Below are 12,815 nucleotides of genomic sequence, written 5' to 3'. Positions count from 1 at the left end.
ATGCAGCATGTGTCTAGTTAAGAGAAGAGTTGTCCTTAGCTTAGGCTTTCTTCTGGAGAAGGACCATGTGTACCTCCTCATGATAGGTGGCCTTCTGTCTGTGTAACTTCCATTTTCCTCTCACCTGGAGCAATGAAGTGACCTTTCCAGGGGAAAGTCCAGCTTCCAGCTCTGATCTTAAAACGTGAAGGACCTTCTGTGGGGAAACTGATGTGCAATGCAGGGAAGCGTAAGTCATAAAACACCCTTGGTATTGTGATTCAGCACAAGGTGTGATTGATAGGGCTGAGATCACAATGGCGAAAGAAGACAGAGCGGGCCTGCTGGGCTATGCTTGTTCTTTTCCGCTCTTGTATCCTGTTGTAAAATATTATTACCCTTCCTTCCACCCTCAATCCCTTTTATGGCGTGCTGGGCCTGACAGAAACCCTTTTTTAGAATGCGTTCTGGGTGGTTGCTGTTGTTTTTTTTCCTTGGAGCCAGACAAATTCCAGTGTTCTTAAACTTTGTTGTACTGAAGGCCACCATTCTTCTTTTCTTGTCCTTTGAGGACCATCACAGTGTTACCTTACAGCCGCTGGGAAGTGTCTTCGAATTAAAAAGCACTTCCGTCTGCGTTCCAGTGCAGCTGTATTGTTCCTGGCAAGCTTAGCTCAAGCTCCAATTAGTTTGCCGTTCCCAGGTCTTAATGCTGCAATGTAAGAGTCTTCCATTTTTGACATGGTTCGCTACTGTTTGTAAAACTGAGGATGCTCCGTTGCACCTTGGGTGATGGTGGGCCTACCAAGCTGCCATTGAGAGTGGCTAGATTCACAGACAGAAAAATTAGGTGGAATCCAGAGGTGATGATGATGATAACAGCAGCAACATTCGATTTATATACCGCCCTTCAGGATGACTTAACACCCACTCAGAGCAGGTTTACAAAGTATGTCATTATTATCCCCACAACAATAAACACCCTGTGAGGTGGGTGAGGCTGAGAGAGCTCCGAGAAGCTGTGACTGACCCAAGGCCACCCAGCTGGCTTCAAGTGGAGGAGTGGGGAATCAAACCCGGCTCTCCAGATGGAATAGGCGTATATACTGCTGTTCAATATAAGAGCAGCCCTGCTGTATAGACCAAGAATCCATCTAGTCCTGCATCCTGTTTCCAACAGGAACAAATCAGAAGCCTCTGGAAAGCCCACAAAAAAAGCATGAAAACAACACCTTCTGAACATGCGGGTTTTCTCGTAGCCATCGTGGCTAAGGCATGGCTGATGGACCTGGCATGACAGTAGCCAGCCATTTTTCCAACGGGAAGTATCTTCTACTCATTGAAGAGAGTCCAAATCATGGGTTGAATCTAACTCAACTCAGGCAGTGTTAAACAGTGCTGCGAGCAACTTACTTTTTACCCCAACGAGGTGGATGAATGTTTTGCCTCTTCACGGATGATCAGATCTGTGTTGGATCACAGATTGTTGCTTCCAGAAAGGTCTGTTGTTGAGGCAGGATCATGACTTCCTTACACCTACACCTGTAAACCGCCTCAAGCACTAAATGTGGTAGAGAGGCAATATATAAAGTAAATAAATAAAATGTCAGTGCATGTGCCACTGCTGTATGGCGTGAGTAGCGCTCTGTGCACCTTCAGGAGAGCTCTCTTCCTCTGCATTGGTTTGAGGGTAGTTTTTTAAAATGCTCATGTGTTTGCCTGCTGCTCTCAGTGTGTTGCAGGGAGGGGCTATTCCTTCTCAGCCTCTGGTACAACTACTTCCCATTCTGGAACCTGATTCTAAGCCTAAGTTCCATTCATTGTATTCTTTGAATTTTCCACTGCAGCTGGAGGAAGAACCTGGTTCTCCCTCTGAGGCAGGAGGACATCTTGGGTGTTTCCTTTTGCCCAATCAGGGAGGCAGGAAGTTGAATTTTCTTTTTTCTTCCTCTTCCTGTTGGTGCCTGGAACACCCTGCTTTCCAGTTCTTTCCTGCCTCCAGGGAGAGCAGTCGCTTAGACAGATCCTCTGTCTATCTTCTCTTATCTGATCTATATTCCTTCTCTGACTCTATTCCTCTCCTCCCTTATATCTCTCAGTCTCTCTCCTTATTATCTTATCATCTGTCTATCAAGTCCTTTACTCCCTCTGATCTTCACTTGAAGTCATCCACAATGGACCCTGGAGACTCAGAGGAGAGCTTTATGGATGCCGAAGGCGAAGCTTCAGCAGCAGCGATCCCGGCCGACGAGACAACTGGTCTACCCGGTACCGTCCTGCCCCTCGGGCTGGAACGGTTTCCCGGCACCTTTCCGGCCGGCGAGCCGTGTAAATCGTCCAAGAAGCATCGGAGACCAGCGCTGGAGCCGGGAACCGCTTCGCGCCATTCTGCAGAGTCCGAAAATGGCGCCAAAAGAGATGCCGCGGAAAGAGCGGGAAAAGCCGGCGAAGCTCGCGTCTTTTCCCGCGCGGCTCCTAAAGACGTGCTTGCCAACCTCCCGCCGGGAGAAATGGCTAAAAAATTTTCCGGACAGAATTCCACTGCTCCAGAGGCCGAGGTTACCGAAGAAGAACAAGGTATTGTGCCCAGCGAGGTGGAGCAGTTCCTGCAAGGAAGCATTCGCTCCTTCTTAAGGCAGGCTGTTAGGGAGGAGGTTGGGAAGATCTGTCACCCTCCCCCCAGGGCCCTTAGTGATCATTCCTCTTCCCCCCCCCCACCCCCCAGCAAGCAGCGTCGGACTGCATCCGCCTGGCCCACCAAGGCGGCTCAGAAATCGACCCGAGTTCACCCTGGGGAGTCTGATCTCTGTTGGGGGGGGGAGTCATCCTCAGACAGCGAGGACGGGGCTGAAGGGGAATTCCTCTCTGAGGAAGAGGATGAGGAAACCCTCATTCCAGAACAGTCCAACAGACTCTTTAAATTAGAGGATTATCAATATCTGCTTTCCAAGACCTTGGCAGCATTAGATCTACAAGAATCCTCAAAGGGAGGGGAGGAAGATCCCAACTCTGACAAGGGATCATCCAGGCCAAAGGGAAACAGGGAGTTCTTCCCTAGAGATAGCACCCCCGAAAGGGTCTTTCCCTTCCCTGAATATTTTGAAAGGCAGCTAAGGGCAGAATGGAGGACCCCAGCAGCCTCTAAACAATACCATAGCTCTGTCAAAAAACTCTACGCTTTACCTTCTTTTACCAATGAGTTTTTGCAGATCCCCAAGGTCGACGCACCCGTGGTTGCTCTTCAGTCCTCTGGCCTACTAACAGAAGACGGGCAAGGAGCCGTCAGAGACAACCTGGATAAGAAAGCAGAGACTGCCCTTAGGAGGGCACATGAAGCCTCGGCAATGGCAATTAGGGCTGCCTCATCTGCATCCATCGTTTCCCGGGCAGCAGTGGTATGGATCAGGAAGCTCACACAACTGCTTCCGGGCAATCGCAAACGCTTAATGGAGGGTGCCAACAGAATTATGAAAGCTAGCGCCTTCACAGCGGATGCCACGTTGGATGCCCTGTCCTTTTCTTCCAGAGCCATAGCCTCCATGACAGCGGCCAGGAGACTTCTGTGGTTGAGGGCTTGGCCAGCGGACCTGCACTCAAAGTTTATACTCATGGCTTACCCATTCCAGGGGGACAAGCTCTTTGGCGAGCCCCTAGACAAGGTATTGGTGGAGACGCGCGACAAGAAGAAGGCCCTCCCTAAGACGATCAAGAGGTCGGATCAGCGCGTTTACAGCTCCCAGTCCTTTCGTTCTCACCAAGTGCTTCCCAGATTTCGACGGGACAATAAGAGATCCTCCTGGAACTCACCTAAGCCAAACCACAGAAAGACCTCCTTTGGAACCAGATCCTACAAGACGTCTCAACAAAGGGGGGACCGACAGGTTTTCGATTCCAAGGCCCCTAAATCCTGACTCGCAACGTCTTCCGGTGGGAGGGAGACTACATCATTTCCTAAGGGCTTGGGAGGAGAACCTCGCGGACGCGTGGGCCATCAAAGTTGTTTCTCAAGGTTACGTAATAGAATTCAAGTCCATCCCACCAGATCGTTTCCTCAGATCTCCACTCCGAAAAGACCCAAAGAAAAAGCAGATCACATTCAAGGCCATTCAGCATCTCTTAGAAATCCAAGCGATAGAGCCAGTCAGTCATCTCGAGTCAGGATCTGGAGTCTACTCCATCTTCTTTACAGTCCCCAAAAAGAACGGAGACTGGAGGGCAATCCTGGACCTAAAATTCGTCAACCAGTTCATTCATCTGAAGCACTTCCGGATGGAGACACTGCGGTCCATATCGGAGGCTCTTCGCGAAGGGGAATTCATGACATCTATAGATCTCACCGAGGCGTATCTACACATTCCTATTCACCCCTCACACAGGCGTTTCTTGAGATTCTGCGTCGCCGGTCGCCACTTCCAATTCAGAGCCCTACCCTTCGGCCTCGCCACAGCTCCCAGGGTATTTTCCAAGATTTTGATCAATCCCATCGGGCGTCTTCGAGAGGCCGGCATCCACGTCCATCCGTATCTGGACGATATTCTATTGAGAGCAACCTCCAGGAGCCAAGCAACTCAGGACACCTGGACAACAATTCAGTGCCTACAATCATACGGTTTTCTGGTCAACCTGGACAAATGTTCCTTGAGCCCGTCTCAGTCGATACATCACCTGGGCATGATCCTAGACACCAGGAGGGGACTTATCCGGTTACCTCAAGAAAAAATACTAAAGACCAAGGACCTGGTCAAGTCCGTGATCCAGGAGCAGTCGACGTCCTTGTTGAGACTTGCGAAATTGATGGGCACGTTGGTGGCAGCATGCGAAGCAATCTATTGGGGTCGTTTCCACTCCCGGGCTCTGCTCAATTTTCTGCGCCCGCATCAACGTCATATTATGGCCAGGACAGACTGTTTGGTCAAGGTTCCATGGACGGTGAAGGAGGCCCTCAGATGGTGGACTGTAATGGCCAATCTCCGTCAAGGCAAGTCGTTCCTCAACCCTCAGAGAATTCAGCTGTTCACGGACGCCAGCCTGTCCGGCTGGGGAGCGACCCTGGACGACCGCCCAGCTCAGGGGACTTGGTGTGTGGAGGAGTCTCGGCTTCCTATCAATCTACTGGAGGTCAGGGCGATCCGCCTGGCCTTACTCCACTTCTCCGAATTGATCCACGGCAAGCATGTCCTGATCAGGACAGACAACGTGTCCGCCAAGACATACCTGAACAAGCAGGGCGGCTCCAAGTCTTCCAGGCTGCACAAGGAGACGATGAGGATCATCTCGTGGGCAGAGACGCACTTAGCATCTATTCAGGCGGAACACATAAAGGGGACGGACAATTTGCAAGCAGACTGGCTAAGCCGTCAGACCATTCAACCAGGGGAGTGGTCACTCAATCAGGAAACGTTTCTCCTGATCACAGACAGATTCGGCCTTCCGGTAATGGACTTATTCGCGACCCACCTGAACCGGCAGACCCCTCGATTTTTGTCTCGGTTCTTTCACCCTCTAGCAGAAGGGATAGATGCCTTAACCTCACCGTGGCCAGAGGGTCTGCTGTACGCATTTCCTCCCCTCCCAGTTCTTCCAAAGTTACTGAGGAGAATTGCGGACTCGACAGCGGAAGTAATAGTGATCGCCCCATGGTGGCCCAGGAGACCTTGGTTTTCCTCCCTACAATCGCTAGCTGTTCTTCCTCACTTCCATCTCCCCATCACCCCGGGCATGCTACATCAGGGTCCGATCCTGCACCCAGACCCGGACTGGATGTGTCTGACCGCCTGGAAATTGAGAGGCACTACCTTTCCAGACTAGGATATTCGACACAAGTAGTCAAGACAATGCTTTCTTCCAGAAAGAAATCAACGGCAAGAATATACAATACCTCCTGGAAAGCCTTTGTTCGCTGGGCCAGAAGGAAAAAGATTGACCATCTCCGACCACACCTGAATGTGATCCTAGCCTTTCTCCAAGACGGATTGGATGCAGGTTTGAAACCAGCCACGTTACGCAAGCAAGTCGCAGCCTTGTCCTCGATACTGTTCCTCCCTGACGGGCTTGGACTGGCCAAACATCCACATATTCGACGTTTCCTGCGAGGAGCCACCCTTCTGAGCCCTCCAACGGTGCACCGGTTCCCTACGTGGAGGCTCCACGTAGTTCTGTCAGCGTTGACCAAATCTCCCTTTGAGCCTTTGAGAGAGGTACCCTTGAAGTGGCTGAAATTAAAGACTCTTTTCCTAGTAGCCATTACGTCAGCGAGACGAATTTCGGAACTTGGGGCCCTCTCCATCAAGCCGGGGCTGTGCGAGTTCCATATGGACAAGGTAGTCCTACGCACGGATCCCACTTTCTTACCGAAGGCTGTCTCTTCGTTTCATAGGTCGCAGGAGCTTAACTTACCATCCTTCTGTCCCAAACCGACACATCCAAAGGAGAAGGAGTGGCACACCTTGGATGTCCGCAGGGCTCTCAAGGTCTACCTGGTCAGAACCGAACCCCTTAGGAGGTCGGACTTCTTATTTGTCAACACATGCCCGCCAAATGTAGGAAAGAAGATGTCAAACGCTACGATCAGCAGGAACATCCGCTCATGTATCGCAGAGGCTTACAAAGCTTGCAACAGAGACTTGCCTCAGGGCATCACGGCTCATTCCATTAGGAGCGCGGCAACAAATGCGGCCTTACACAACAATGCTTCAGTGGAAGAAATTTGCAGGGCTGCAACGTGGTCGAACATATCTACATTCGTTAGACATTACAAGTTAAACCTCTACTCTTCCGCCGACGCTGCCTTTGGAAGAAGAGTCTTACAACATGTGATGCAAGACGAGAACCTTGACCCACCCTCTCGAGAGTAACTGCTTTGGGAGCACCCAAGATGTCCTCCTGCCTCAGAGGGAGAACGGACCTTTGGACACTTACCGTGAAGGGTCCTTCTCCTCTGAGGACAGGAGGACATCTTGCCCTCCCTAGGTTTCTCGCTCTTGCTAACCTGTTCACCTTTTTCCTCACTGGTGTTACACAGTTCTCACTTTTTCAATGTTCTGTGTTATATTGTCCGTTTACTAAGTTCTCAGTTTTTTCTATTCCCTCTTAGTAGGGTCTTCCAGTATTTAGTGTGTTGAGGCTGTTATCTTTCTTTTACTGCTGTTTGGAGTCACCCGAACTGGAAAGCAGGGTGTTCCAGGCACCAACAGGAAGAGGAAGAAAAAAGAAAATTCAACTTCCTGCCTCCCTGATTGGGCAAAAGGAAACACCCAAGATGTCCTCCTGTCCTCAGAGGAGAAGGACCCTTCACGGTAAGTGTCCAAAGGTCCGTTCTTCAGCATTTTCATCATTGTCTCAGGGACCACGTTATAAGATCCTCAAAATCAGGCTTGTTTTACTGTTCTTTGGTACATACGTGAACAGAACGTAGAAGTTCAGTATTCTCTTAATTCAGAAATATGTTCAGGATGCAGTCCAGTCAAATGGACTTTCTTGTTTTTCCCCAGGAAGATATTAATTACGTGCTTAACTTTCTTACTGTTCAAAAGAAAGTGCTCTCAACTGTATGTGCAGAGAGCTTGTACGATATGGATGTTAGCGTTTCCGCCTAGGTCTGGGAAGGCCCAAGTTGCGAAGTTTGGCCTCATCTTCCTCAGAGGGTGGTTGTGACAGCCAGTGTGGTGTAGAGGTTAGAGTGCTGGGCTAGGATCTGGGAGACCCAGTTTTGAATCCCTGCTTTGTCATGGGAGCTTGCTGGGTGATTGTGGGCCAGTGAGGATAAAATGGAGGAGGGGGAAACGATGTAAGCCATTGTGGGTTGCCATTGGAGAGAATAGGCAGGGTATAAATAAAGTAAATAAAATGTGAAGGAGTCCCGTGTATGCAGCCGTGAGCTCCCTAGCAGAAAGGGGGGATGAAAACTTAATTGAGGCTTTTATTGTCATCGGAGGTTGATTTCTTTTCACTTAGGGAACTGAAAAAAAATTTTCACGAAAAACTGAGCTTTTCAGTGCAGCTTAGAATAAGTTAGCTGGTACCACCCACTCATGGCTAGTCTTTAAGGAGGCATTGGACTTTCATTTTATTTTGCAGTCATGACAGCTGCAGACATGGTGCTCCTTCACACTGTATCCTCACAGCTCTGAAGTGCTCCGTAGAGTACAGTCATGCTCCTTCAAATGGTAAGGAGCATCTCTGGTTTCCTTTCACCTTTCTGGTCTGGATCCCTCTTTACGAGGTTCAGAACTGAAGGAAGGATGCTGACCCCTGTAGGCCACTTCAGGCAGGCTCATTCTTCCCCAGAAGGTGTCAGATTCTTTCTAATTCTAAAGTTTAAGAGCCTTTGGCTTCCTTGGTGGTGGAAAATGCTGTCGAGTTGCAGTTGACTTACAGCAACCCTGCCAGGAACCATAGATTTCACCTCTGTTGCCTTACGTCTTATCTGTTGCTTTAAGTATGTGCTCCTATGGGCTACTTGTGTTTTGAGTATGATCCTACTGGGTAGTTGTCTAATGTCAATCCTTGAATTGTTTATGCTCTGTTTCAGCATTTCTTCAACTCTGTATTGGATTCTTGCTAATGCTATGTCACAGCTGGCACAGGTCTAGTAGTTAGAGTGTTGAACTAGGATATGGGATACCCAGGTTCAGATACCCACTCTGCTATGGAAGCTTGGTGGGTGACCTAGGCCAGTCACATTCTCTCCACCTCACCTATCTCACAAGCTTGTTGTGAGGAAGCAGTGGAGAAGAGGAGGAAGTTGTAAGCTGCTTTAGATATCCATAGGGCAGAAAAATAAGGGAATCAATGCAGTGCATGAACAAATGTAGCTTCAAACCACAGAAGAGAAACAAGGAAGACAAAATGTTCCCTAAAGAATATTCTAGCCATGAAACCCTATAGTCAGGAGAATAACCCTCCCCTCATTTGGTGACAACAGACAAATTCATCTACCGTTGTGGGAAATACGGGAACCTTCACACATGGTAGAGACAACACCATTTTCCACACCTGTAGCAGAAAAATATTATACTATGTTTACAGTTAGTGTTGATGATTTGATAAATTCTCATCATGTGATCAAATGATCATCTATATTTTTATTATTTATTTTATTTACATCATTTATAGTCCACCTTTTCCAGTGAGATTCAAGGTGGATTATGCAATGGAAACCAACACAACCAATAGAATGAGACATCTAATAAGCAAAGCAATAGGACCAGGAATTGCAGAATTTTGAAATGGAGCTTTGTCTGAATAAAGCATAAGTATTAAATATGACATGTTAACAACGCAGAACGTGGTATTACATGAGTAGAAACATTACTTTTTTCCAGAACAATCTGTTATGATGTATTCCCGTATTTTGATTAAAAATAAAAATCCTAGTTCTGATTGCATTGAAACCCCTTTTTAACACCCAGAATTGTGTTAAATGACCCCTGGAATATTTCACTTTTGTTTTGTACAAAATAGGATTTCTCCATTTTTATATATTTAGTTGTGTTTAGTTCCCAGTATAAATTCACCATCTGTCTCTCTTCTTCTTTTCTTTCTTGGCAGGTCGCCCCAGAAGAATTCAAGACCAGTATCAGTCGTGTGAATGCGTGTTTAAAAAAAAATCTGCCCCTCAGTGTAAAATGGCTTCTTTGTGGTTGCTTGTGCTGCTGCTGCACATTGGGATGCAGCTTGTGGCCAGTTGTGTGTCTTAACAAAAGAGTAAGTATGTGAATCAGTGCAGTGGTGTTTGCCAGAGTTGCCTGTGGCTAACCAGCCACCTTAATTTCTGAACTGTTCAAAGAATGCAGCATTTCTTGAATTGTGTGCCTCAATAAGTAAAACATTGAACACTACTGCCAGCCCCCTGTGCCCATCTAGAGAGGTTTCACATTGCATTTCTGTGTGAATTAGATCCAGAGGAGTTAGCCGTGTTCGTCTGTACTTGCAAAATAGTAAAGAGTCCAGTAGCGCCTTTAAGACTAACCAACTTTATTGTAGCGTAAGCTTTTGAGAACCATGGTTTCGTGGTTCTCGAAAGCTGACGATGCATCTGACGAAGAGAGCAGTGGTTCATGAAAGCTGACGATGCATCTGACGAAGACAGCTGTGGTTCTTGAAAGTTGACGATGCATCTGATGAAGAGAGCAGTGGTTCGCAAAAGCTGACAGTGCATCTGACGAAGAGAGCAGTGGTTCACAAAAGCTGACAATGCATCTGATGAAGAGAGCAGTGGTTTGCGAAAGCTGATGATGCATTTGACGAAGAGAGCTGTGGTTCTTGAAAGCTGACGATGCATCTGATGAGAGCTGTGGTTCTCGAAAGCTTATGCTTCAATAAAGTTGGTTAGTCTTAAAGGCGCTACTGGACTCTTTACTATTATGTGAATCAGTAGGTTGTATCTAACCTGCTTTCTGATGAAAAACGGGGGGAAGGGGGCTGTCACAAGGAGGGGAGTTGGGTGAGCCTGAGTGAAGAAGCTAGCTGTATCCAACCCATTGCTCTGGCCTTTCCAGTCAGCCTGTGATGTGAGTGGCTCTTCTATATTGAATGTATCTGAATGTGTCTAAATGTACAGTACACTTTAGTTTGGGCCGATAGATACAGTCTGGGAATTCTGTGGGTGGATTCTACCCGTCCTACCAATCCACAAAAGAAAGCTTGTTTGTTTATTTATTAAAATATACCCCACCTTTCCTTTTGGCTCCAGTTTGAAGCCTTCCTCCAATCTAAAGAGACTTCCTCCAAATTGAGTGGCTCTTCCATTGGAGAAAGAACCAGTTACATTGAAGGAAAACTCCTTAGGCTTGGGGAAGGCTTCTTGAGGGATGATTGGATCCACCCCTGATTTTCTCAGGCTTGCTCAGAGTCTCATTCAAAATGGACTGGCTCGTGGGGAGACGTGCTTACATCCCGGCTATGCCATTTTCCCAACCCGAAACTAAGGGAGCCACTATTTGTGTCTTTGGGAAACTTAACATGTAGCCCATCAATACCTGTTAAGTTTCCTTAACAGGGTGAATAGTGTCTCCCTGACACCATTTCATGGGACAGGAGGGTGTGTGTTAAGCCCTCTCTCCTCACATACCATATTTCTGATACGAACATGCCCACAAGCTTCTGAGAAACACAGAACTCCTAGAGCATGTCTATTGACGTGGCCTGGGGACATCCCCTCCCCACCCCAAAAAGCATATTATATCATCAGACTGCGAGTTCGTCAATCTCTCCCCAGACACAAGAGCTCGCTCTGTTAGCAAGTAATCATTTCTCTTGCGTATTCTAAAAATAGCTATGACTTGAGGATACCATGCACACAATTGAACCACATTCTAACCTGATCCTGACTTCCTTTTCTAGACTAGAAGATCAATTCAGAAGTTATTAGAATGGGAAAATAACAGATTATATCATAAGGTAAGCAAAGGAGGGACTTTATTGATATTTGAATGCCATTATTTTAAGTAAATTGTATGTGGTTTACTTTGGATACATCACTAGACCAGACATCTTTCTATGTGGCTTACAAAATCCCATTAAGATCCTCAAAATCACGTCTTGTATTGTATGTCCCCCAAAAGAGTTTAATGCTCCTGTTTGTGGAAAGTAGTCTAACAACAGAGCGGCCCGTAAGGTTTGGTGGCTAGAGAATTTACTCTCCCATGGGTGGGGGGCATATAACTTGATAAAGGGAACGAGCTCCTGGCATTTAAATTTTTTGAGTTGAAATGCCCAGGGGTCCCCGGTCATCCATGCGGGCTGAAAACAAGCCACTGGTTAAAAGAGAATTGGACTTGCTGCTGCCCAGCTTGTAAAATCGTGTACAAATATCCTATGCAGATTACCCATAAACTGCCAGATTGTAAGGAGCTTCTCATGTGGCTTTAATGCTTGAAATACCACCTGCTCCTGCAGTAGGGGGGAAAAGTCCAAACATAAGAAAAAGTGCAGCAGGCTTGAGGCTGGAACATAACATTTATAACTAGTTCGCAGTCAAAGAGGAACTCACTCGCATGGAATGTGTTTATGTGGCATGCCTTACATGGTACTAAGCTAGTAACTAAAGGAAGATCTGTAATGAAGGGGGCCAGAACTCTGCAGCAGTCTCGTCATCCTGAAGTGCCCTGAAGTGCATGTGTGTCTCCAGAATAGATGCCCCTCAATAAACAGACAAACAAATGGTCTGCTTAAGGTTCTCCTACCAATATCAATTAATGTCGAATATTGTCAATTGTTTCACAGCTTGGTTTGCACTGGAAGTTGAGTAAACGGAAATGCGAAACTAACAATATGATGGAGTATGTAAGTATTTCCTGATTTTCGGTGATCAGAATGTCTTTGGCTACAGAAACCAATTTTCTTTCCTTTGGGCAATTAGTCATTTTATTAGTGATAAGAGACTCCAAAGGCTGCTGTCCTCTGCCCACATTCCTGGGAGTCAGTCGCATGAAATCAGTGGGACTTGTTTTTCATTGAACCGGGAGAAGCCATCCAGGTTTCTCATCTCCAAGGAGAGTCAGCTTTATTTTAACATGTGCTACAAAAGTTATCCCCAAGTCTCCATGCTGCTAATGGGCCTTTCTTCTAAAGCTGCCTGTTTTTCCTGTAGGTATCCTGCATTTGCTGAAAACGCTCCTTAAATAAAGGACCATTTCATATTGAACATTTGGTTGTAGAACCAAAACCTCCGCTGCAACTTTCCTCCCTCCTTTGCTTGGAAACCTGAAATGGTCCTCTGGCTGTAGGGTGAGCAGTCACCCGCTTTATACAGCGGCAGTAGAAATGCGTCCTTCAAACGAACTCAAGGGTCTGCCTGTTGTGCTGCCCTTTTTCCTGTGGGGCTATCTGTCCGT

The 12,815-nt window shown here is 47.2% G+C and overlaps 1 protein-coding gene across 1 annotated transcript in view; it reads left to right on the top strand.

Moving 5' to 3' along the window:
* The window catches only part of CHIC1 (cysteine rich hydrophobic domain 1), a 44,771-nt gene that overhangs the window by 19,505 nt on the left and 12,451 nt on the right, over nt 1-12,815 (top strand). Inside the window, exons 3-5 of the mRNA XM_054996289.1 lie at nt 9,529-9,684; nt 11,323-11,379; nt 12,205-12,264. Of these exons, the coding sequence (XP_054852264.1) occupies nt 9,529-9,684; nt 11,323-11,379; nt 12,205-12,264 (273 nt within the window). The remainder of the gene's footprint in view (nt 1-9,528; nt 9,685-11,322; nt 11,380-12,204; nt 12,265-12,815) is intronic.

This window comes from Eublepharis macularius, chromosome 13 (assembly GCF_028583425.1).
Source record: "Eublepharis macularius isolate TG4126 chromosome 13, MPM_Emac_v1.0, whole genome shotgun sequence".
Taxonomy (NCBI): domain Eukaryota; kingdom Metazoa; phylum Chordata; class Lepidosauria; order Squamata; family Eublepharidae; genus Eublepharis; species Eublepharis macularius.
Note: the sequence above shows the minus strand (reverse complement) of the source record. Positions and strands in the feature narration are given on the sequence as shown.